The sequence below is a fragment of the Rhinoraja longicauda genome, chromosome 6, assembly GCF_053455715.1.
Source record: "Rhinoraja longicauda isolate Sanriku21f chromosome 6, sRhiLon1.1, whole genome shotgun sequence".
NCBI lineage: Eukaryota > Metazoa > Chordata > Chondrichthyes > Rajiformes > Arhynchobatidae > Rhinoraja > Rhinoraja longicauda.
The window spans coordinates 76,571,922-76,597,415 of NC_135958.1; the positions used below are offsets into that span (position 1 = coordinate 76,571,922).

At 41.8% G+C, this 25,494-nt stretch overlaps 1 protein-coding gene across 3 annotated transcripts in view; it reads left to right on the forward strand.

The window, feature by feature from the left end:
* Nucleotides 1–25,494, forward strand: part of rptor (regulatory associated protein of MTOR, complex 1) — a 328,096-nt gene that overhangs the window by 72,446 nt on the left and 230,156 nt on the right. For all 3 annotated transcript variants that reach the window (XM_078401378.1, XM_078401376.1, XM_078401377.1), the window contains exons 4-5: nucleotides 11,569–11,727; nucleotides 15,599–15,745. In XM_078401378.1, coding sequence (XP_078257504.1) covers nucleotides 11,569–11,727; nucleotides 15,599–15,745 — 306 coding nt within the window. The remainder of the gene's footprint in view (nucleotides 1–11,568; nucleotides 11,728–15,598; nucleotides 15,746–25,494) is intronic.

Genomic DNA, 25,494 nt, shown 5'->3' on the forward strand with positions numbered 1-25,494 from the left:
GTGTTTTCGGCCGAGATTTTGCTGCTACTTTCAGCCAAAATAAAATTGAAACGTCGTGGTGTAGTTCCCGAAGGGCGGCAGGGTGGCACAGCGGTAGAGTTGCTGCCTTACAGCGCCAGAGACCCTGACTACGGCTGCTTGTCTGTACGGGGTTTGTACATTCTTCCCATGACCTGCAGGGGTCTTCTCTGACATCTTCGGTTTCCTCCCACACTCCAAAGACGTTCAGGTTTGCAGATTAATTGGCTTGGTGTAAATGTAAAATTGTCCCTAGTGTGTGTAGGATTGTGTTAATGTGCGGGGATCGTTGGTCGGTGCATACTCAGTGGGCTGAAGGGTCAGTTTCAGCGGTGTAACTAAACTAAATTAAACTAAGCTAAACTAAAGTGCTAGAAAATAGCTGCAGATGCTGGTACAAAGGTATTTATTCACACAATGCTGGAGTAACTCTGCAGGTCAGGCAGCATCTCAGGAGAGAAGGAATGGGTGACATTTCGGGTCGACCTGAAACGTCACCCATTCCTTCTCTCCTGAGATGCTGCTGAGTTACTCCAGCATTTTGTGAATAAACTAAAGTGCTGGTCAGTTGCAAATGTAATAAGCTGCTCGTCCTGTGAGGGACAACCTACTTTCATTGAAGCTAAAGCAGATCCTTTGGTTAATTTATATTGGCCAATATATAAAACATGATAATGTCAGAATGAAGTACAGGGGACGTTATTGGGACAGATTTTGCTGCTACCTTCAGCCAAGATAAAATTGAAACGTCATGGTGTAGTTCCCTAAGGATGGCACGGTGGCACAGCGGTAGAGCTGCTGCCTTACAGCGCCAGAGACCCTGATTACAGGTGCTTGTCTGTACGGGGTTTGTACATTCTTCGCTGACATCTTCGGTTTCCTCCCACACTCCAAAGACATACAGGTTTGTAGGTTCATTGGCTTGGTGTAAATGTAAAATTGTCCCTCGTGTGAAGGGTTGTGTTAATGTGCGGGGATCGCTGTTCAAAGAGGGATTTATCTCATGATTGGATTAAGATTTATCTCTAAAGTGCTTAAGATCTCTAATCTGCTCAAGAACAAGTAGACCAGTATTTGTCAGTCGCCAGTCTGAAGAAGGGTCTTGACCTGAATCGTCACCTATTCCTTTTCTCCAGAGATGCAGCTTATCCGCTAAGTTACTCCACCATTTTGTGTCTATCTTCAGTGTAAACCTGCATCTGCAGTTTCTTCCCACACAGACCTGTATTTGTGTTGTTTTTTCATGGCTTCGATATGTCAGAAAATATATTGCCACGGGTGAAATACTATTGAAGTGTACTTGCTTATTTGCAAATGGAGCATATTGTACTAGTCCACTAAATATCTGATTAAGCATGAGTAATTTGAGGAAAAATACATGAGCAGCTGCCAACTTAAGACTAGTTAAATTCAGAGAACCATGGAAATAGTTTTATAATATAATGCCAAGTGTGTGTTACCCACCACACTTGTACGAACACCAACAGTCTGGCTGGTGTTTATCTATACGTGGTAGGTAATGTGCCATCAAGTGCAAATCCTGACATTCCAGTGCTCCAAACTGACGTGTATATTCCATATTCATGTGAAAGCCTGGCTAAACAGGTGTTGAGGTATTGATTCCGCACAGTGGCGCAACTATCAGAGCCGTTGCCTCACAGCTCCAGAGAGCCAGGTTCGAACCTGATCTTGGGTACTGTCTGTGTAGAGTTTGCATGTTCTGCCTGTGCTCCGGTTTCTTCCCGTATACCAAAGATGTGTGGATTTGTAGGTCAATTGGCCCTCTGTAAATTGCTCCTAGTGCGTAGGGACTGGATGAAAAAAATGAGATAAACGTCAAAATAGTGTGAACAGGGATTGATGGTCAGCATGGACTTGGTGGGCCGAAGGGCTTCTTACGTTGCTACATCTGCTGGTTCGAAGGGCCGAATGGCCTCCTCCTGCACCTATTGTCTATTGTCTATTATCTCTAAACTAAACTAAAATGTAATTATGGCGAACTAAAAAAAAATTTTTAAACTTGTATTATTAATGAAGGGGGAAAAATGCAATTAACACTCCTGGTCAAAGATCTTTCATTGGAATGATGTCATATTTTGTTTTTGAGTAACTTTTATGTATGTATCCTTACCTTATTCAAAGGCTTTACCTGAAAGTGAAAATTTTGTGTCAAACAAAGTTCTCAAAACATTGCTACTGGTACAGTCTGTTTCCCCTGCTCCATCTATACATGATGACATGGAGTGCTTCTGTAACTCAAAGGTTTGTGAGGACAAGTACTTCCAGAAGAGTGGCAGATCCTTTTATCCACCCGAGTCCTTTTGAAGTAGATTTTCAATCAAACACGGTGATCACATTTTAAAAATAAAATGTACTAATACCTACAACTAGCTTGCACACTGTATGTGTTCTGTCATGAATTGTGAATTCTAAATCACAAAATGCGCTTCGGCTTGCACAGCTGCGGCTGCCAACAACTGAATGATATGACATGTTTTAAATCAGCGATCGGTTCTTTTGCATTTTCACTACTGCCACGTATGCATTAGATCTTTTGAATGATTCCTCAACTCTTGAGTTCCTATTGTTTAGTTTAGTTTACAGATACAGCGTAGAAACAGACCCTTCGGCCCACCAAGTCCTTGCCGACCAGCGATCCCCGTACACTACCAATATTCTACATACACCCAGGACAATTTACAATTTTTACCAAAGCCAATTAACCTACAAACTTGTACATATTTCGAGTGTGGGAGGAAACCGGAGAACCCGAAGCAAACCCACACGGTCACGAGGAGAACGTACAAACTCCCTACAGACAGCACCCAAAGTCAGGATCGAACCAGGATCTCTGGCGCTGTAAGGCAGAGTTATGGGTTCCTTGTTGAGAGATATTGTGCTTTAAATGCCATCTTGTTGGATAGATGCTTGAACCATTTCAGCGAGCAGCCTTTGAATGAAACAGGTCTCTGCCTCACAGTCTCTGCTGTACATAAACTGTCTTAAAACTTCCTCTTTCATATATTCTGCCACCATGACATTAATTGTTCACATTTTGGTGTCAGCTTAACCTGAACATATCTCTCTTTGGCCCAAACTCCAGATTTGGATTAAATGGTGCTAAAAGGTGCTACATTTTTCTTTAAGTATTGTCGCAATGTGTGGGTACTATCGCAATGTTTAAGAAACATTTAGACAGGTACATACATGGATAGAATAGGTTTAGAGAGATATGGGCCAAACGCAGGCAGATGAGACTAGTGTAGATGGAACATGTTAGTTGATGTGGGAAAGTTGGGCTGAAGGGCCTTTTTTTAACGCCGTATGACTATGACTATACGAGCTTTCTTCTCAAACGTGGAATCTTATTTATCGAATGGGAATAACTTGGATGTAATTCATGGTCCATTGTTGGGACCGCAGCTATTTACAATATACACCAATGACTTGGATGAAGGGGTTAAAAGTACCATTAGCAAATTTGCCGATGATACAAAGCTAGGTGGCAGTGTGAACTGTGAGGAAGATGCTATGAGGTTGCAGGGTGACTTGGACAGGTTGTGTGAGTGGGCGGATGCAAGGCAGATGCAGTTTAATGTAGATAAGTGTGAGGTTATCCACTTTGGTGGTAAGAATAGGAAGGCAGATTATTATTTGAATGGTGTCAAGTTAGGAAAAGGGGACGTACAACGTGATCTGGGTGTCTTAGTGCATCAGTCACTGAAAGGAAGCATGCAGGTACAGCAGGCAGTGAAGAAAGCCAATGGAATGTTGGCCTTCATAACAAGAGGAGTTGAGTATAGGAGCAAAGAGGTCCTTCTGCAGTTGTACAGGGCCCTAGTGAGACCGCACCTGGAGTACTGTGTGCAGTTTTGGTCTCCAAATTTGAGGAAGGATATTCTTGCTATTGAGGGCGTGCAGCGTAGGTTTACTAGGTTAATTCCCGGAATGTCGGGACTGTTATATGTTGAAAGACTGGAGCGACTAGGTTTGTATACACTGGAATTTAGAAGGATGAGAGGGGATCTTATCGAAACGTATAAGATTATTAAGGGGTTGGACATGTTAGAGGCAGGAAACATGTTCCCAATGTTGGGGGAGTCCAGAACCAGGGGCCACAGTTTAAGAATAAGGGGTAGGCCATTTAGAACAGAGATGAGGAAAAACTTTTTTAGTCAGAGAGTTGTGAACCTGTGGAATTCTCTGCCTCAGTGGGCAGTGGAGGCCAATTCTCTGAGTACATTCAAGAGAGAGCTAGATAGAGCTCTTAAGGATAGCGGAGTCAGGGGGTATGGGGAGAAAGCAGGAACGGGGTACTGATTGAGAATGATCAGCCATGATCACATTGAATGGCGGTGCTGGCTCGAAGGGCCGAATGGCCTCCTCCTGCACCTATTGTCTATTGTCTATCACTCGTCAAAATAAACATGCTTCTCTGCTTTCAAATATTATTCAGTAAGGTAAACTATCAAAATTAATTGTGCAGCAAGCGAAATCTAAGACATGAATGCACATGAGCAGCAGTCATCACCAATTTCACTGGGGTTAAGGAAAGAGCGTTCACGTCGCGGCCCTGTTTCCACCAATCTTACCACCACTACGCACAAGAAGCACAAGAAGCGCAAGACGCCATCGTTTGAGAAGTGTTCAGCTCTGGCTGAACAATTTCTAATCTTGTGACGTTGACTCGTTAAGAAGAAGACCAATTTCACTGCTGTATTTCAATCTATGGGAGGCTGCTTAAGATGAATAAATCCTGCTTTAGGCGATAAAATTTATTCCGGGCCACACAGCGAAAGACATCATTTAAAAATTACCAAAGAGAGCTTCAGAACAAGCTTAGCATGTTAAAGTTGTAATTATTTTTCCTTCAAGCCAGCTACTCTGGATGTTTTTTGAATAGGAGAGTAAAATAAGGCATTTGTCAAAATGTATTCATTGACACATCAGAGTAACTGCATAACCAATTGCGATGCATTCTTCCTGTACCTCCCTTCCTGCAGTCTCCCTTTCAACAGATAAATGGAAAATATTTGTCCTGCCTCATAGCAGGGTTAGGAAATAACTTCCAGTCCGAAGAAGAATCCCAACCCGAAACGTCACCTATCCAAGTTGGTCTTGAGGAGGGAATCAACCCAAAATGGCTCCTATCAGTGTCCTCCAGATGCTGCCTGGACCCGCTGTGTTGCTCCAGCAGTTTGTGTCCTTTTGTGTAAACCAGCATCTGCAGTTCCTTGCTTCTACATTTATAAGTTAATTTGTTGGTCAGGAGAATCAAACCAATCTTTTCAATAAAATTTGAAAACATGGTCCAGATATACATTTTTTTTTAAAGTTGCCCTGCTGTTTTCTTGTCCCTGCTCTTAGCGTTGTTTCTCAATGGCACCTTACGCCACACTTCTTTGGAAAGGGATTGAACCTTTTTTGCAGAGCTTGGGCGGATATTACATATTTTGTAGGAGGTTGTGAGATTATGATTGCGTACAACATGTACAGCATTGGGATTAGGTTGATATTGGAAAGGCGGCCTTTGAAGGGACGAAAGAAGTCGTGCAGCTTGTGCAATACCGTTGGTTGTGGAATGGCCATTGAACCCTCTAAGAACGGCAGACAGACATTTTCAAACGTGAACTTGGAGGAAAGAATGAAGGGACCAAGAAACAAAAAGGAAGGGGGAAGTTATAACCAATCTAGTTCAGACCAGTGGTTCTATTTTGTGATGGTATTCACATTTTTATGATATTAAAAATAGATATTCACATTTTTAGAATTTTTAACATTTACAAAAAGGTCACAAAAATGTTTTAATTAAGATTTATTAAGTAAATTAGGCGGTCAGGCCCTTAGACAGCTCAAGCAGCTAATAGGACGTCGATCCGCCATAGGCACCAACACAAAGAGCGATAAGCATATCGGCACATTATTGTCTACAAAAAATGCACTGGTTATGATCAATTCCAAACAGTATAACCAGATATTACAAGGGCTTTAAGTATTTGGCCTTCTTGGCACCAAGTCAAATTAAAAAAAATTTTTTTAGATGTTATTTAGAAAGACCAGAAATTAGGTTTAGGTTGAGATTGATGGGTAGAAATGAGATGTAAAAGAGTAGAACGATTGTATCAGATGACAGTTGATCCTCCTCTGGGACCAGCACGCAAAGAGTCGCCACACTCCATCCGGTGCCATCTTGCAACTTGAAATTTGCATTAGTATGTTGCTGTTTTGAGAATGGTGCAAATTGGTTTCAGCTTTATGGTCAATGCACTGCTGTAATTTAAAATAAAGCTGATTCTCAACGTGTTTTTAAAATGTGCCATGTCATTTTCATATTTGGATGAATATTATAATGACACATTAAGCATTCCCTGCACCATCCCCATAAAAGAAAGCCATGGTGTTCAAATTATGATTGTTAGTGAACTCTCGGGCGCTCCTCCGTGTAGCAGTATCAGTCAGCAGCGAGCCTGCACAGTGAATTCTGTGAAAAAAGAAACATGCAATCATCCCGAAACTAGCTTAATCCCTTTTGTTCTACGTCTCATGTTTTCAGGGAAGCTTGATGTGGCTGAAGCTTGAATAATATTGGTGTAATCCTCCCATTAAAACAAAATTGCTTTGTAAACTCTAAAGTTAAATGAAGAGATTATTTTTTATTGTCGTCATCTCCTGCGATAGGTTTTGGAGAATTATTTGAATGGAAAACGTGCTGGTGATATTTGTTTATTTTCATTTGTCATTTAGTTGAGTTCATAGAGCGATTACACTATTTTAGTGCAAACAATGTGTCAGCGTAACTGCTTTGAAGTAAATAGTGGAGCACAAAAGGAGCAGTTCATAAAATACATGAGGCAGAAATTGCCATCACTTCAGTTTATCTATGACACTAGGCATGTACTAATCTTAAATCTTCAGCGAATGAAGCAGTCCATGCTAAACAGCGGAGACACCATTCAGGCCTGGGCTGATAAGTGGTGAGCAACATTAGTGCCACAAAAGTGTCAGGCAGTGACTATCTCAAGCATAAGAACAGAAGCAACAGGCAGCCCATCAGCCCCATGTGTTTACTGAGCCATGAAATACATTACCAGGACACTGCAGTTCCTTGCTGATTCTAATCTTATAACACTTCACAATCCTGTAAACCTCTGCCCTCAAGAAGGACAAGGGCATTGAGCACATGGGAACATCAACATTTGCACACTTGTCATTGGTAATAATACCTAAATTACATACACTATATGTTCATCTTGGCCGATCATATTTCAAAATGTATTTTTTCTCTCACCTTGCCAACTAGCACCTGTCATAGTACAGAAACAAGGATACAAAAGGACACAGGGTGCAGGAGTAACTCAGCGAGTCAGGCAGCGTCTCTGGAGATCATGGATAGGTGACTCTTCAGGTTGGGACCCTTCAGATTTATTATAGTTTATTTTGAAATAGGAAGCGTCTCCAAGCATTCCACATAAGTTCATAAGTTATCGGAGCGGAATTAGGCCATTCGGCCCATCAAGTCTACTCTGCCATTCAATCAGGGCTGATCTATCTTTCCCCCTCAACCCCATTCTCCTGCCTTCTCCCCAAAACCCCAGACACATGAGAAAAACATTTATGGTAATGCAACAAAGATAAGTAGATACTGTATTTACAGAAAGGAATTTTGGAGTATGGCCCAAGATGCTTAATGTGTGAATGTGTGTCAGAATGATGGGTTGTAATGGCTTAAAGAAACAAGGTAGATTGCAATGGTGGTGAATGTTATGCATGGTCAACGGATGCCGGATTATTTATGGTTGTAAGATAGACTGAATTGCAGGAGAAAATGTTTAATTAAAGCTGAGACTTCTTGGTGTTATGTGCTGGAGGATAGAAAATAGTTTAGTTGGTGAAATCGGGGCGATGGACAAGATGGCGCCAGGTATAGGGGACGGCAGAATCTGGAGAATGGAAAAGAAATGAATCAAGCTTTCTATTGACTTTATTTCAGAAACTTTAATTTGTCTAGTTGATTGCAGATTTCCAGCCTTTACAGTCTTTTTACCTCTTCGTACAGTTTTGAACACCTTATTTGTAGGGAAGATCGGATGTTGGTTTTTCATCTTTGATACTATCTTGACTTTCAGTTCATTTTTAAGTTATTATTCTACCAACTCCTCCTCTGTGGCGTTATGTGTTCAACTCCCTGTATTTTTGCATCATTGACTTAAGTGAGTTTTGTTTCTCGTTTGGAAAGAAATCTAATGCAATGTGAGATGTTAATGTTTAGTTGAGACTGTTGTTATGAAAAGAAAATGTTTTGGAAGAACAAATATGTAACCTTGTTAATACAAATACCTATTCAATTGAAGATAGACACAAAATGCTGGAGTAACTCAGAGGGTCAGGCAGCATCTCGGGAGAGCAGGAATGGGTGACATTTCGGGTCGAGACCCTTCTTCAGACCCGAACCAGTCTCGACCCGAAACGCCACCCATTCGTTCTCTCCCGAGATGCTGCCTGACCTGCTGAGTTACTCCAGCATTTTGTGCCTACCTTCGATTTAAACCAGCGTCTGCAGTTTTTTTCCCTACTTATTCAATTGCTTTTAAACAACAATTTATCCATCAAAGAGAAAAGTGAGTGGTAATGCAGAGAAGGGGAGAACACAGCAGACGGCAATTTAAGAATCTACGGTTCAGCGCATGTGATTGAAAAGCGAATGAAAAGGGAAAGTAGACAATAAATGCAGCTGAAAAGGAGATGGACGGCAGTGAAAGGAGGAACAGCAGCAAAGTACAGAAATAATATTCAGATACTGTAGTAGCGAGTGGTGAACAATTACAACAGTTTGAAGATTTTGTTTATACTTTATAGAAAGCACATTAACTGTGTATCGTTGACACTTAGACTTGGAGTCATAGAATCATACAGCGCGGAAACGGGCCCTTCGGCCCAATCTGCCCACGATCATGTCCACTTCTTTCTGGGGCATCCTGTTACTTTGCACTGAGGTATACCACATGTACCTAAAGTACTTGATACAAAAATGTTAATGACTGTTCATTCTTACATGCCATGGTATGGCCATTATGCTGACAGCATTTTGGGCTACCAGCTGCTTCAATGGTTTTGACAACCGTTATCTGTAATGCAATGTAGGTCGATGTGTATGAGAGTTTGACAAGTGCTAAAATATTTTTGTAATTCATTGATCGAAAGATCCAGCATGGAATTAGACCCTTTGGCTCCCCGAGTCCACCCCGACCATCGATAACCCGTTCACATAAGTTCGATGTTATCCCACTTTCGTATCCACTCCTTGGCTGTTTTCTGCAGCCAAATCACCCACAAACCCGCAAGTCTTTGGGATGTGGGAGGAAACCAGAGCACCTGCAGAAAACGCACACTGTCACAGAGAGAACATGCAAATTCCACATGGACTGCACCCTCTGGTCTCTGGTGCTGGGAGGCAGCAGTTCTACCAGCTGAGCCATTGAGCCACCCTTGCTAGTTGGAACGCCTGAATTTAAATTTTAAAACAACTTTAATGGGCTAATAATAATGATGATACTTTAACCTGAACTTGGAAACTGAAATTGTGAATAACTTGAACTAAAAAGTGCTTCAGTATGTTCGTCATTGGCTTTAAATCCTCCAGCAACACAATATGTTGTGTTAAGTGCTACACAAATATCATATATAAATTCAGTAAAATAAACATTGGAGCAAATGGATTCGTAAACCTCATTATCTGCCATTTACCCTAAAAGCGCACTTCGCAATATCATGTTGTTGTGTTAAATGCTACACAAATTGCTACGGTCGTTTACTTATCCAGGCAATCACACCAAACCCTAATAGGGGATTCCTTTAGTAAATTTGACTCCCATTTTCATCTGAAATGACCCGCGAACGTCTTAGATCAGAGAACAATTGGAACTGGATGTTAATTGCTTGCCTTTCTTGCAACATTGGTGTCCAGCTACCATGAACAAATAAATATGCAAAATAAAATTGAACGCTTTCCTGCCGATGCTCGCCTATCTAATTTGATGTTGGCGAGCCAGGGCTGCTCAAGATGGATCTTTAATGATGCCTACAATCTAAAATTAATGAGAAAATATAACTCCAAAATATAACTGGATCATTTATGACCAAATGCCACTTGCATCCTACTACTTTCAAAAGCTTTGCAATGGAAGAAGCCCATTAATGTTCTAATAATGTTAGCAGCATGATTGCATGACTGAGGTCCCTAAAGACATTAGAAATATGAGAGCACTTTGATGCTGAAGGACTGGATTGATGACGACCTCCTTGAAAAGTTGTCGGGCACTGCTAAAAATATTTGCTGCCTTTTCACCAATGTATCCTTTCTGCAAGAAATTGCTATCAAAAGTGATTACACAGAGCGCTATGTGACATAGCAGTTATGCAAACAGCAGCCATAACTGTTCAGCACTTGGATCGATCTGTGGAAAATAGACTGGAGGGAAATAGAAAATGTGAAGTTCCATGTAAACATTCTTGCAATCAATATTTAGAACAAAATATATTATCCTCTTATGCTGCTGCAAGTAAGAATTTCATTGTTCCGTTGTCAATACATATGACAACAAAACACTCTTGACTCTCTTTCTTGAAGTGGCAATGCTGATGCAAGTCAGAAATGTTGACCCGCTTCCTTCTCAGCATTCCTTCCCCTTTAATTGCCACTGAATATGCTTTCCCTCCCTGCTGGATGTCCTCTCCCTTTCCCACTAATTAGTGGTGTGAATGTTTGCCATTTTATTTCATTCCAATCTAGGGTCTTGTCACGGTGTGCTTTGATTCATGCAGTTGCTCGTCTCTATTACCAAAGCTCAGCTTGTCAATGTAGTAAAATGCATAACTTAAGCATTCAGATCTTAATGCCGGTAAATCAGTTGGAATTTATAAAGTTTTAGTTCATGATTGTGTCCTCTTATAATAAAATAGTTATTTCAGCTCTATACTCCATCACCTTCTATTCTCCACAAACAGAATAAGGTTAGCGTTAATTCCCCTTCCCATTCCCGCGCTGACATTTCTGTCCGAATTCTCCTCCATTGTCGGAGTGAGGCTAAATGCAAGTTGGAGTATCAGCGTCTCATATTTCGCTTGGGCAGCTTACAACCCAGTGGTATAATTTTGATTTCTCTAACTTCAAGTAACCCCTGCATTCCCTCTTTCTCCATCTCTCCCCCACCCAAGTCGTACCTGGTTCTCATTCTCATTTAGCAAACGGCTAACAATGGCCTGTCTCCTTTATCATCGTCACTTTTTTGCATATCTTTCATTCATTTGTTCTGTATCTCACTATGTCACTGTCTATATCTCTTGTTTCCCTTTCCCCTGACTACTCAGAAGAAGGGGCTTGACCCGAAACATCGCCCATTCCTTCTCTCCAGAGATGTTGCCTGTTCTGCTGAGTTACTCCAACATTTTGTGTCCATCTGAGGTTAGCGAGAAATGGGTTGTAGGCATCCCTCATTTTCACATGCTAAGGTTTGCATTGCTTAGTAATAAATATTCTTTTCCTTTCATCAGGCCAGATATAAACAGAGCTTGGATCCAACGGTGGATGAAGTTAAAAAGCTCTGCACCTCCCTCAGACGTAATGCAAAGGAAGAAAGAGTGCTCTTCCATTATAACGGACACGGCGTGCCAAGACCGACTGTAAATGGTGAAATCTGGGTATTCAATAAGGTAATCAATGTCTGTGTTCTTCATACCTATTTTGAAAGCCGCTATTCGTAATACTAAAGTCCTAATATCCTAAACTATTAAGGATGTATTTGACACGTAAGCTAATCATTTAACTTATCAATGTTATGAAATTTTAAAAAACAGTTTTGACGTTAAGCATGTTATGGCAATATAGTTATTTTCATTTATTTTTCATCCTTCAACTTTTGTAAATATTAAAATTGATTGTGTTCAAGTTTAAATTATTCTACATAATTTTACACTAAGTAATTAGTGTAGCGTGATAAAGCATGGAATTTACAGGTTCACTTAGTTAATCTCATGTTAAGTCCTATGTAATTCTGATGTGGAATGAAACAGGTTTAAAGATATTTTTTAGATCAGTCTTGAGAGATACAAGACTGTATGGATAATGAGTAGGCAGGAACTGCAGATGCTGGTTTAAACCGAAGATAGACACAAAAAGCTGGAGTAACACAGCGGGTCAGACAACATCTCTGGAGAAAAGGAATAGGTGACCCGAAACGTCACCTATTTACTCCAGAGATGCTGTCTGACCCATGAGTCACTGCAGCTTTTTGTGTCTATCAAATATATGGAGTAAACTGTTAAAGTGTGTATGCTTGCGTAAAATGGGCATGTTGCATAAAACATTACAGTTGAAAAATATAAATTAGATCTGGCCAGGACGGTATTTGGCATATTATTTTGTGGAAGGACAGTTTGAGTGACTACGATGTAAACTATGTCTTGTGTACACATTTTAGGAAATAATTTATCTACCTAACCAATTTAAACTTACCATGTAATTTGGAATTATGTATGTATGGTGCATTGGTCCACAAGCCTTTTCTAACTTTGGAATAAGGTTTCTTATAGGATTACTTTTTCACAAGTCAGGATGGGACCAAACACAGAGTCAGAGGGTGGTGAATCTGTGGAATTCTTTGCCACAGAAGGCTGTGAAGGCCAAGTCAATTGATATTTTTAAGGCAAAGATAAATAGATTCTTGATTAGTACAGGTGACAGGGGTTATGGGGAGAAGGCAGGAGAATGGGGTTAGGAGGGAGAGATAGATCAGCCTTCATTAAATGGCAGAGTAGACACAATGGGTCGAATAGCCTAATTCTGCTCCTATCACATGACATTATGACCCTTTGCATTTGCATCAACAAATGCGAGCAGAAAATAAAATAAAAATTGGCACACACATTCCATGAGAGTGAATTTTTATTCTGAATCTCAAATTTTCTAATAGTGATTTGTGACTTCTCTGCAGTCAAATTTCTGTTAATCGAACTCTGTAATGTTGGGGTAGCCTGTATTCAATTTCAATCCACTTTCATTCATTTTCAAACAGCACAACTGCTATGGTTATGTTGAACCTAATATGTACGAAGTTCAGTTTTAAATGATCACATCCATTTTTAACTGCACTTGCTCCAAAATAAGAATTAAGTTAAATAACCTGATTATACAGCTTTTGGCTTCTAGCTTAAAATATAACTGTATTTATTGATTTTCTGCGCTCTCTTTAGCCGTTGTATTTTTGGACACGGTATTTATCCCCAAATCATCCCATTAGACTCCCTCTCTTGTGTTCAATCTATTCAGATGATATAAGAGAAGCTTAATGGATAAATTGTGAAGTGATTGAAGTATGTTTATGAAATGTAAAAGCTGTGCTGCTTATAAAGAGGGATGATGGCAGCGATTTTAAAAATGTAGCCATCTGTATGGTTTGTATTTGGAATGAATATAATGCAAAGATAAACTAGGTTCCAGATTTGATATATATTTTGTAGTGCATGTTACAAAATAGGATAATAGATTATAACTAATTTCTGCAGATATGAAAGACCAGGGGAGATGTTTAGTCAACCAAAATTGACCTGTTTGACGAGACATGAGAGACTGCAAATACTGGAACCTGGACCACAAGACATGCTGCTGGAAGAACTCAGCAGATCAAGGAAGATCTGAGGAGGCAAAGAGATGGTCTGTGTTTTGGGCCGAAGTTCTGTGTCAGGACTGGTGCAGGATCTCTACCCAAAACACTGACCATATCTTTTGCTCCATAGATGCTGCTTAACCTGCGAGGTCCCTCCAGCAGATTGTCTTTGATCTATTTGACCTTGGATACGCCAAGTAACACAATCAGTCAGTAAATTGTTAATCCCATTAAGAAACCTTTAAGACAGCAATTTCAATCAAAATAATTGGCTGACATTTGGTGAAAGCTTTAAACAAAAAGCTTATCTGGTGAAGGATGACTGACAAAGTTGCTTTGGTCTTAGAGTAAGATAAGGCAATTAAAAGAGAGGCCGTTTGCATTTGAGTTTTTAAGTGACTAGGGATGCTTGATGGAGGGAACTATTTTTGCACACTGGTGAAATGTGAAAGGTAGAATGTTGAAGTATAAAGCAGAATAATCCAGGGGAAAAAAAGAGAAATGCAAATAATTTTCAAGTGCCTACAAAATGTTAACTGAAAATCAGAAAATGAAAAATGAGGCCAGATACAGACAACCGGCCGTTGCCCTTCTGTGAAGCTGAAATCCACTGTTGATGAGTATGCTCAGTGATTCAGGTTCTATGGACCATTTGGGTGAACAATTTCAAAGATTTACCTATCTTTTGGTGAAGAAATGTCCTCTTATTTCTCTCCTGAACGGCTACGTTCTGGTTTAAATCACAGCGACCAGGGGAAATATCAAAAATAGACTGGAGTAAGCGGGTCAGACCTCATCTCCGGAGAAAAATAATAGGTGACTTTTTGGGTTGGAACAAAGAGGTCTGAAGGGTTCTGACCCAAAATGTCACCTATTCTTTTTCTCCAGAGATGCTGCCTGACACACTGAGTTCCTCCAGCATTTTGTGTTTATTTTCGGTGTAAACCAGCATCTGCAGTTCCTTCCTTCACAGGGGAAATATCAACTCTGCGTAACCTGTTAAGCTTCTCAAGAACTATGTGGTTCAATGAGATTCCTGTTCAGCCTTAATGCCTCCTCATGTAAAGGTGGGCCTCATGTAACACATTTGCCATCGCAGGAATCAATCAGGTAAACCTTTGCTGCATTCTCTGTTTTGCAGGTATATCTTAGACAGATAAACAATATTTGTCCACAATTTTTCGGATGTGCTCTCACCTGGGGACCTATTTAATTGGTGCAAGAATCGTGTACTCAAGTCTTTTTTGCAGTCAAAGCCAACGTACCATTTGTTTCCCCATGACTTGCTTTATCTTTTATATTCATGTACAAAGACATCTGAATTCCAACATTCTTCAATCTCTCAAATTTTAAAAGGTATTCAGATTTTCTACCAAAGTGGATAACTTCACATTCTTTCACATTATTGTCCATCGCCCAATTCTTGCCCTTTCAATTGACCTAGCTGTATCCCCTAAAGACTCACTTTGATCCCTTTGAAACTGCATTGCCTCCCTCCTAGGCTTGTAGTATTAACAAACATGTTTGTATTGCCCTTGATCTTGTCCTGGACAACCACAATTGAGAATGAAACGGTGAAACATTTTTGAAACCATGTCGTATTATGATTTCCATCTACAACTTAATTAATAAAATTATTTATTTTCATTTTAGGCTTTAAATATACTTTATCCATTTAGTATTAAAAGTTCCAATCTGAATTGTATAATAAAGATATTTTTATATGTTCCTTTTTCTTCATCAAAGAACTATGTGGGGAGTTTTGCACATTGAACAGGTCTTTTGATAAGTGTTAGTGTAGTTGCAAAGTAAATGTGGTTTTGTGGAACTTTCAATTAACTGAAACATTTTCTATAAAGCTTTAATAGATAAGGACAAGTTTCCAGACAACAACTAACTTTATTTTCCTTTTGTAACAGAACTATACGCAATATATTCCCCTCTCCATCTACGACCTTCAAACTTGGATGGGCAGTCCCTCTATATTTGTGTATGACTGCTCAAATGCTGGGATCATAGTGAAGTCGTTTAAGCAGTTCGCACTACAGAGAGAACAGGAGTTGGAGGTATGTTTGCTTTTTCCTTAACGTTTATGTAACTGAAAGAAAAAAGTGTTCAGTTATTGCAAAAGTTATATTTTGACTTAAAATTTAAAAAGCACACAATATGAGTAATGGGATTTAATTCTCATTTTTGAGGCATTATTTTTTATTATATTACTGAAACTAAGCAATTCTTGCAGGTACAGCAGGCAGTGAAGAAAGCTAATGGCATGTTGGCCTTCATAACGATAGGATTTGAGTGTAGGGGTAAAGAGGTCCTTCTGCAGTTGTATAGGGCCCTGGTTAGCCCACATCTGGAGTATTTTTTTTCATATTATTATTTCATATTTCAGATACAGCGCGGAAACAGGCCCTTTCGGCCCACCAAGTCCGCGCCGCCCAGCGATCCCCGCACACTAACACTATCCTACACACATTAGGGACAATTTTTACATTTACCCAGTCAATTAACCTACATACCTGTACGTCTTTGGAGTGTGGGAGGAAACCGAAGATCTCGGAGAAAACCCACGCAGGTCACGGGGAGAACGTACAAACTCCTTACAGTACAGCACCCGTAGTCAGGATCGAACCTGAGTCTCCGGCGCTGCATTCGCTGTAAAGCAGCATCTCTACCGCTGCGCTACCGTGCCGCCCAGACTTGTGTGCAGTTTTGGTCTCCTAATTTGAGGAAGGACATCCTTGCTATTGAGGCAGTGCAGCGTAGGTTAACGAGGTTGATCCCCGGGATGGCGGGACTGTCATATGAGGAACGTTTGGAAAGACTTGTATTCACTGGAGTTTAGAAGGATGAGAGGGGATCTTATAGAGACGTATAAAATTATAAAAGGACTCGACAAGTTAGGTGCAGGAGAAATGTTCCCAATGTTGGAGGAGTCGAGAACCAGGGGCCACAGTCTAAGAATAAAGAGGAGGCCATTTAAAACTGAGGTGAGAAAAAACTTTTTCACCCAGAGAGTTGTGAATTTGTGGAATTCTCTGCCACAGAAGGCAGTGGAGGCCAATTCACTGGATGAATTTAAATTAGAGTTAGATAGAGCTCCAGGGGCTAGTGGAATCAAGGGATATGGGGAGAAGGCAGACACAGGTTACTGATTGTGGATGATCAGCCATGATCACAATGAATGGCGGTGCTGGCTCGAAGGGAAAAATGGCCTCCTGCACCCATTTTCTATGTTTCTATTAACTGTTAGTTGACTTGCTGGATCTTTAAAAATGTTACTTCATTTTTAATCGAAGGTAGACACAAAATGCTGGAGTAACTCAGTGGGACAGGCAGCATCCCTTGGGTCTCAACCCGAAACATCACCCATTCCTTCTCTCCAGAGGTGCTGTCTGTCCCGCTGAGTTACTCCAACATTTTGTGTCTATCTTTGATTTAAACCAGAATCTGCAGTTCTTTCCCACCCATCATTTTTAATCTTTGAATTCAAAATTTACTTTAGAATTATTTAATCATATTGAAAGTTACACAGTAATCCCCCTCTCCCCTGCCCCCATCATGCGTCTATTTAAAAAAATCTGTATATGTAAATCCCCATGAAACAATTAAATGGTCAAGAGGCACACAGTTTGAAGGGCAGCCATCAGTTTTCACAGCTCGTAGAGAATATGTTTATGGCTATTGTAAAAAGAAATATGTTTAACTTCAGAGAATCTCAGAATTATATCAACATTTTTAAGGCAAAAATGTTCACACCATTTATAAAATTCGCAAATATGTATCATTGGAAAGGCAGAACAAACCATTGAATTTATGTCAGTTCATTAATCTATGTCGTTTTTACATGTTTTGTGTGAGCAAACGGTCTTTTTATAAAGGTTCTGGGTGCTAGGAGTGCAGTGGTGGGACGTGTCCTTTCCCTACAGAGGCTTTGTGGTGTCTGACTCAAACACGAGCACATATTATGAACCTCAGCTTGTGCTAGAGTGCAGCATTTGGTTGTTGGTTGTTCACAGCCCTCTGCATTGAGAGATAGATCAAAGTGTCTATCATCCATTTTCCTGCAGCATTTGATATTTATCTCTGTTCCAGAGAGCGGACGGAGCACAATGAAAGCCAACGTACCATTTGTTTCCCCATGACTTGCTTTATCTTTTAGATTCATGTACAAAGACATCTGAATTCCAACATTCTTCAATCTCTCAAACTTTAAAACGTATTCTGATTTTCTACCAAAGTGGATAGCTTCACATTCTTTCACATTATAGCCACATTCTTGCCCTTTCAATTGACCTAGCTATATTCCCTAAAGATTCACTGTGATCCCTTTGAAACCGCATTGCCTCCTATGTTTTTTAGTATAAGCAAACATGTTTGTACTTCCCTTGATCCCTTGACCTTGTCGTGGACAACCACAATTGAGAATGAAAATCTTCAGGCCCAGGCAGACTTGATTTGATCGGCGATAACCTTGAGCAGAATCTTGTAACGCGCATTTAACACTCGGGTGGGTTGCCAATTTCTGATTTCCTCCCCCTCCACTTTTGTTTGGAGTTGATGCCCCTCTTCATGATTTCTGACAAGTTGCCAGCGAGAAATAAAGCATTGTTAGAGTAAGTACAGCAAGTCCAGTCCATCCAGTCTCTTAGAGTCAAATACAATTCAACTGACAGGCTGTCACTTTCAGGAGTTTTACTTGTCTCAAAGGAGTGAGCCGCTTTGTCAGCTTGTCCAGCGTCAATGATTAGTTAAGACTTTCCAGCTTGCTGTTATCTAAAGGACATTTCGGGAGGCTGCAATATGTTAGGCTGTGAGGAGGTTACTCCTCTTCCGTGAGCCTGCTGATCACGGGGTTCCCCATGAGCATCCACTGCAAGGAAAAGGTTGAGTGCATCTCTTTCTGCTTCACAGCGCAGGGGGGCTATGGAGTAGAACTGATTTATTGGTTTGTTGGTTCTTTACACGGAGGGTGGTGAGTATATGGAACGAGCTATCAGATGAGGTAGCTGAGACAAGTACTATGAAAACATGTAAAAGACATATGGACTGGTACATGGATGGGGAAGGTTTGGAGGGATACGGGCCAAACGTAGGCAGGTGAGACTAGCGTCGATGGGAATCTTGATTGGAATGGACGTTGAGCCAAAGGGCCTATTTTCATGCTCGATGACCATGAATCTTGAAGCTCCTCCTCAACATTCACCATTATTGACCGCAGGAGGAGTAATTCTGCATTCCTTCCTGTTGTGGTCATGTTCCCTTTGGGCTCTTCTTGCCTTCTGAGCATCTTTGAGGGTGGAAAAACCACTTGATGTTTGGAATATGTTGTTTCTCGCCAGCGCATTGGGGAAGCAAAGGATGACTTCACGGTTCACCAACCCGCATAGACCCTCTTGCATTCCTTGATGCTTTCTGGAGTCAGCAGTTTGTGATATACGGCTTCTATATCCCTCTGCCAACGTTCTTGTTATTCTTTTGATGACAGACAGCCACAGTGGTCAGGGACGGGCACAGGCCTGGCTTTGGTAGATATGGTGCATACAAAAAGGACATCTACTCTGGATTGGACTAACCTATCTGGTTTAGGCCCAGTGCATTGTCTTGGTGCTCCATCTGCAGGGTGGTTGAAGACATGACACAACTTTGCACCTTGTGCCATTCCAATCTGGACATTGGACATGGAATCAAGTTTATTGATATGTCTGCTGGATTATCCTTCAGGTTGAGATCACTGCCCAGAATGACTGATTGAAGCATTGCAAGAGGTGGTGGGAGATTCGGGAAAACAGGCTGAATTTTGTTCCTTGGAGCTGTAGTCTACACATCGATGACCATGAGTGGGGCATCTTTGTGTGATAAGCACTCCCGCCCTCACCATATTTCTCTGATTTAATTGATGGCAGAGATGTCTCTCCATAGCAGTGTTTCCTGCACGAGGCACTCCTGGACACAAAGGCGGTCGGGCGAGGAGTGGGACATCAGTTCGCCGAGGCCCCCCGCCCCCCTCTCCCACCCAATGGTTCAATGGTGCTTTATTGCACTACACAGTGAAATCCTTTTTTCCAAAGTCCGGTCCAGGCGCTCAATATACTGGAGTGGCTCCCGATCCACGTAAGCCCCAGGCTGCTGCAGGCCCTCCTCCATCACCCTCGCCTGGCTCGGCCCGTGAACCAACGTCCGTCCCTCTCCCCTCCCCTCCCCTCCTCCCGCCCTCAGTTTTAGAGTCTTTTCCTTTCCTCCCTTGGATAAACTAGCCACTCCAGTTTCCGGACTGCATTCGATCTGTTCTGCATTTGCTGAACTGGCATAAGATGAGATTGTTGAAAGTTTGTACTATGCCTCCTCTATGCTGCATGTTGATGTAGTAATATTGTTTCTTTGGAAGCAGGTGTGACTGCTGTACTTCACTCCTGAGTTGCCTCTTCTCAGTGCCTGGGCATTGCTGCATTTTCATTTTGGGCAGATTTTGTGCAGGTGACCAGACCTGCCACCCGGGATACAGCATTTGGCTGCCCAGCAGTCACGTGCTTTATGGATCTGAAGAAAAGTCCTGAACCGAAACTTTGTCTGTCCATTTCATTACCAGATGTTGCCTGACCCACTGAGTTCCACCAGCACTTTGTGTTTTGCTGAAGATTCCAGCATCTGCAGAGTCCTATGTCTTTGTTGTTTTGTGAACCTCCTTTATGCAATTTCAGCAGATGATCACTTTGCAAGAAATCGCTTCATGCCTAGGATTGTCGCAGGTTTGGCACTCTGTGGCCTGACTTGTTTGACGGCAGTCACTTGCACCAAATGGAGCAATATAACAGCGGCCTTTCTGCCCTCGGTGTGGCTTTAATGTTTCTCCTACCCGTTCATATAAATAGCAATTCTTTGACAGCTATATTCTCTGCTCCTTCAACAAACCATTGGAGAATGGGCAGGTCAAGGGAGGTGCACATGGACAATGAGTGTTTGTCCTCTTGTAAGATTGGAACGAGAACCTTGCTTAGCAGTTATGATGGGGGGGGGGGGGGGGGTTCTTACCCTTATCCTCAAAGGACGTCAGCATCTTCAAACAGCCATCCACTTTTTGAAAGGATACATCAAAATACCCACTGTGAAAGAAGTCTTTCAGTGCAAAGATTTCCTTTGGTCTGAAGCTGCAAGCCTCAAGCAACAACACAGAGACTACTCTTTCTTAAGATGCTGCAGCTTCAGCAGACTTCATGTGAATGCAAATGGCTTCCCACTCAGACCAAATAGCCCTCATTGCCATCGCAGATGACGATTTCAACCTCTTTCCTACCACGTTTAACAGCTCTTGGGGGGGAAAAAAAATCCGACCCCAGGCAGATCACAGTCTGCCAGGTAAGATTCTGTCGATCTATTTTTACATTCATAATATCTGAATGAAATTAGAATAAGTAACAAGATTGAGGAGGCAATAACATTACGCGGACACAACACCCTGTGGTAACGGTGGAGTAATATATGGCAGCAATTTTATGCATGCTATTACTCAGGCAACAGTTTATGTGATTCATTGGATCAACTGTTTCAACTTTTATTGTGAAACCCGAGAGTCTTTGATTGAAATGATTTTTACATAAATTGAACCTCAATATTACTATGGTGATATCCACTTGCTATGCAGGCTCAGTGCTCTATCAATGCCCGCGATTTTCATAGCAGTGGCCCATCTAGTCTATAAATTCCATGTATTTCTGAGCAGGCTCAATTGCTGTAGAATGCGTGCCAACCTAATGGAAAGTGCGTTGTTCAATTTGTTTGTTATTTCATGATACCTTCTACTATGTCAGCCTTAAGCCTTCATATGTTGGATATTCAATGATTCTATTATACTTTATATAGTATAAGAAAATAACTGCAGACGCTGGTACAAATCGAAGGTATTTATTCACAAAATGCTGGAGTAACTCAGCGGGTCAGGCAGCATCTCAGGAGGGAAGGAATGGGCGACGTTTCGGGTCGAGACCCTTCTTCAGACTGATGTCAGGGGGGCGGGACAAAGGAAGGATATAGGTGGAGACAGGGCGATCTGGGAATGGGGAGGGGAGGAGAGGGACAGAGGAACTATCTAAAGTTGGAGAAGTCAATGTTCATACCACCGGGCTGCAGGCTGCCCAGGCGAAATATGAGGTGCTGTTCCTCCAATGATACTTTATTATACTTTTATACTAATATACTTTATTGTCACATAGGTACAGTGAAGTTCTTTGTCTTTCGCATGCAGTCCACAAAGTACACAAACGAGCCGCCACGTTACAAAAAGTGCTCAGTGGAGTCATGATGGTCCCTCAGTGTCATCCTCCCCCCCCCTCTCACGTTAGGTCCCTCTTGGTTCTCGGTCCGTCCCCCGTCCCCCCACCAGATTCCTCGGTTCTTCGCAGTCTCCCCACGCCGGGTCCCTCTTTGTTCTTGGCAGTGCGGTGCCTCCGCCTCGACCCATAGATAATACATAGAGTGTTTTAGAAACCCTTCAAACAGCAATTTAACTTACTTTTACCGCAAAGCAAATGTTGTCCAGAGTTTTGAAGATAATACAGCGGCCGTTTTGGATGGGGTTATATTGATATATATTTTTTTGTAAACCAGTTCCTTGCATCTTCATAAGTGATTTATGTTCATTTGTTATCCATTTTGTGAGGTTATGGAATGAAATGTTATGATGTACTGTATTTATTCATCCATTCGAATACGCCTGGAGCTCTCTGGCACCAAATGGCATCTCTACTCGTTCTCATTAAAGAGAAGAGTGACACATTCCTCCCTTTATTGCACACGTCCAGGAATTTAGTTTTCACATTAATGTATGAAACACCCGATGGTCGTTTTATTGGTCTTTATATAAAACTACAAACGTACCGTTTTCCAAATGTTTATAAGCTTTGAAATGTCATCAAAAACTGCTCGGAATGGTGTTGATGGATGTTTTCATCAGCTGTGAGCAGGAGAGAGTTGCATCTAAATTGTAAAGGCCTAAATTGTCAGCGTGGAGCAATTAATCGTGTTTAATCAGTGTCCTTTAATTCAGTAAACAGGATTAAACATTATTTGGTCCTCAAATGTATTCACGCAATTGTAAATTCTGTGCAAACTGTCGAGGTTTATATATGTGTAGGAAGGAACTGCAGGTGCCGGTTTAAACTGAGGACAGGCACAAAAAGCTGGAGTAACTCAAGCGGGTCAGCCAGCATCCCGAGAGAAAAGGAATAGGTCAATTATTTCAGCCTTCACCTCAATTCACTTCACCCTCGGCCTTCTAAGTTGACTGCTTTCCTAACTTCTTTTAATCTTTATCCATGTTTCCTAAAACATCGATAATGCACCACCTGACCTTGCGGAAATCCTAATGAATTGGCATCTATTCATGGATAGAGATCCATGATCTCTATCCATGAGGTGATAGAGATCACCAGGTGAAGTTTGCATCTTTCACTCACTGGCTTCCCGGTCTCTCCGCTCCCCATCCATTAACCAGGTCCCCAGTTCCCCCGCTCCTTTTAAACTCATTATGCTCCATGAAATGCTGCTGTGTAACATCTTTTTTTCTGTCAAAAAATGCCGGAGTAACTCAGCGGGACAGGCAGCAACTGGAGAGAAGGAATGGGTGACGTTTCGGGTCGAGACTCTTCTTCAGACTTGACTCGAAATGTCACCCATTCCTTCTCTCCAGAGATGCTGTCTGTCCAGCTGAGTTACTCCAGCATTTTGTGTCTATCTTCGGTTTCAAGCAGCATCTGCAGTTCTTTCCTACACATCTCTTTTTTTGTAATTAATTTTAAGATATGCTGGAGCATAAATTAAATAATACTTCATTTTACATAGAGGGTGAAGAGTGCCTGGAACACACTGTCAGGGGTAGTGACAGAGCAGATACAAATGCGGTGTTTCAGTGGTTTAGTTTAGCTTATTATTGTCACATGTACCGAGGTACAATGAAAAGCTGTTTTGCCGCGTGCTATCCAGTCAGCAAAAAGGCTATACTGTACATGATTACAGTGAAGCCGTCCACAGTGTACAGATAAAGGCAATAACGTTTTTAGTACTTTATGATATGCAGGGAATGGTGGGATATGGATCATGTACAGGCAGAGGGGATTACAAGTTCACAAGTTATAGGAGCAGAATTAGGCCGTTCGGCCCATCAAGTCTACTCCGCCATTCAATCATGGCTGACATCCCATTTTCCTGCCTTCTCCCCATAACCCTTGTCACCCTTGCTAATCAAGAATTTGTCTATGCCTTAAAAATATCCACTGACTTGGCCTCCACAGCCCTCTGTGGCAATGATTTCCACAGATTAACTACCCTCCTCTTCACCTCCTTTCTAACAGAGCGCCCTTTAATTCTAAGGCTATGACCTCTGGTCCTGGACTCTCCCACCGGTGGAAACATCCTTTCCACATCCACTCTAGGCCTTTCATTATTCTGTAAGTTTCAATGAGGTCCCCCCTCAACCGTCTAAACTCCAGTAAGTAGAGGACCAGCCCCGTCAAATGCTCATCATCTGCTCACCCACTCATTCCTGGAATCATTCTTGTAAACCTCCTCTGGACCCTCTCCAGAGCCAGCACACCCTTCCTCAGATATGGGGCCCAAATTTCATCACAGTACTCCAAATGCGGCCTGACCAACGCCTTTTTGAGCCTCAGCATTACATCGAAGATAGGCACAAAATCTTGGAGTAATTCAGCGGGACAGGCAGCATCTCTGGACAGAAGGGATGGGTGACGTTTCGGGTCGAGATCCTTCTTCAGACTCAGCATTACATCTCTGGTTTGGTATTCCAGTCCTCTTGATATAAATGCGAGCATTGAATTTGCCTTCCTTGCCCTCGATTTGACTTGCAAATGAACCTTTTGGGAGTCCTGCACCAGCAATCCCAAGTCCCTTTGCACCTCCGATTTCTAGATTCTCTCTCCATTTAGGAAATAAATGCATTAGCAAATTTGCAGATGATACAAAGCATTAGCAAATTTGCAGATGATACAAAGCTGGGTGGTTGTGTGAGCTGTGAGGAAGATGCTATGAGGTTGCAGGGTGACTTGGACAGGTTGTGTGAGTGGGCGGATGCATGGCAGAAGCAGTTTAATGTGGATAAGTGTGAGGTTATGACGAGATCTGGGTGTCCTAGTGCATCAGTCACTGAAAGGAAGCATGCAGGTACAGCAGGCAGTGAAGAAAGCCAATGGAATGTTGGCCTTCATAACAAGAGGAGTTGAGTATAGGAGCAAAGAGGTCCTTCTGCAATTGTATAGGGCCCTAGTGAGACCACACCTGGAGTACTGCGTGCAGTTTTGGTCTCCAAATTTGAGGAAGGATATTCTTGCTATTGAGGGCGTGCAGCGTAGGTTTACTAGGTTAATTCCCGGAATGGCGGGACTGTCATATGTTGAAAGACTGGAGCGGCTTGGCTTGTATACACTAGAATTTAGAAGGATGAGAGGGGATCTTGTCGAAACATATAAGATTATTAAGGGGTTGGACACGTTAGAGGCAGTAAACATGTTCCCAATGTTGGGGGAGTCCCGAACCAGGGGCCACAGTTTAAGAATAAGGGGGTAGGCCATTTAGAACGGAGATGAGGAAAAACTTTTTCAGTCAGAGAGTTGTAAATCTGTGGAATTCACTGCCTCAGAAGGCAGTGGAGGCCAAGTATCTGAATGCATTCAAGAGAGAGCTAGATAGAGCTCTTAAGGATAGCAGAGTCTGGAGGTATGGGGAGAAGGCAGGAACGGGGTACTGATTGAGAATAATCAGCCATGATCACATTGAATGGTGGTGCTGGCTCGAAGGGCCG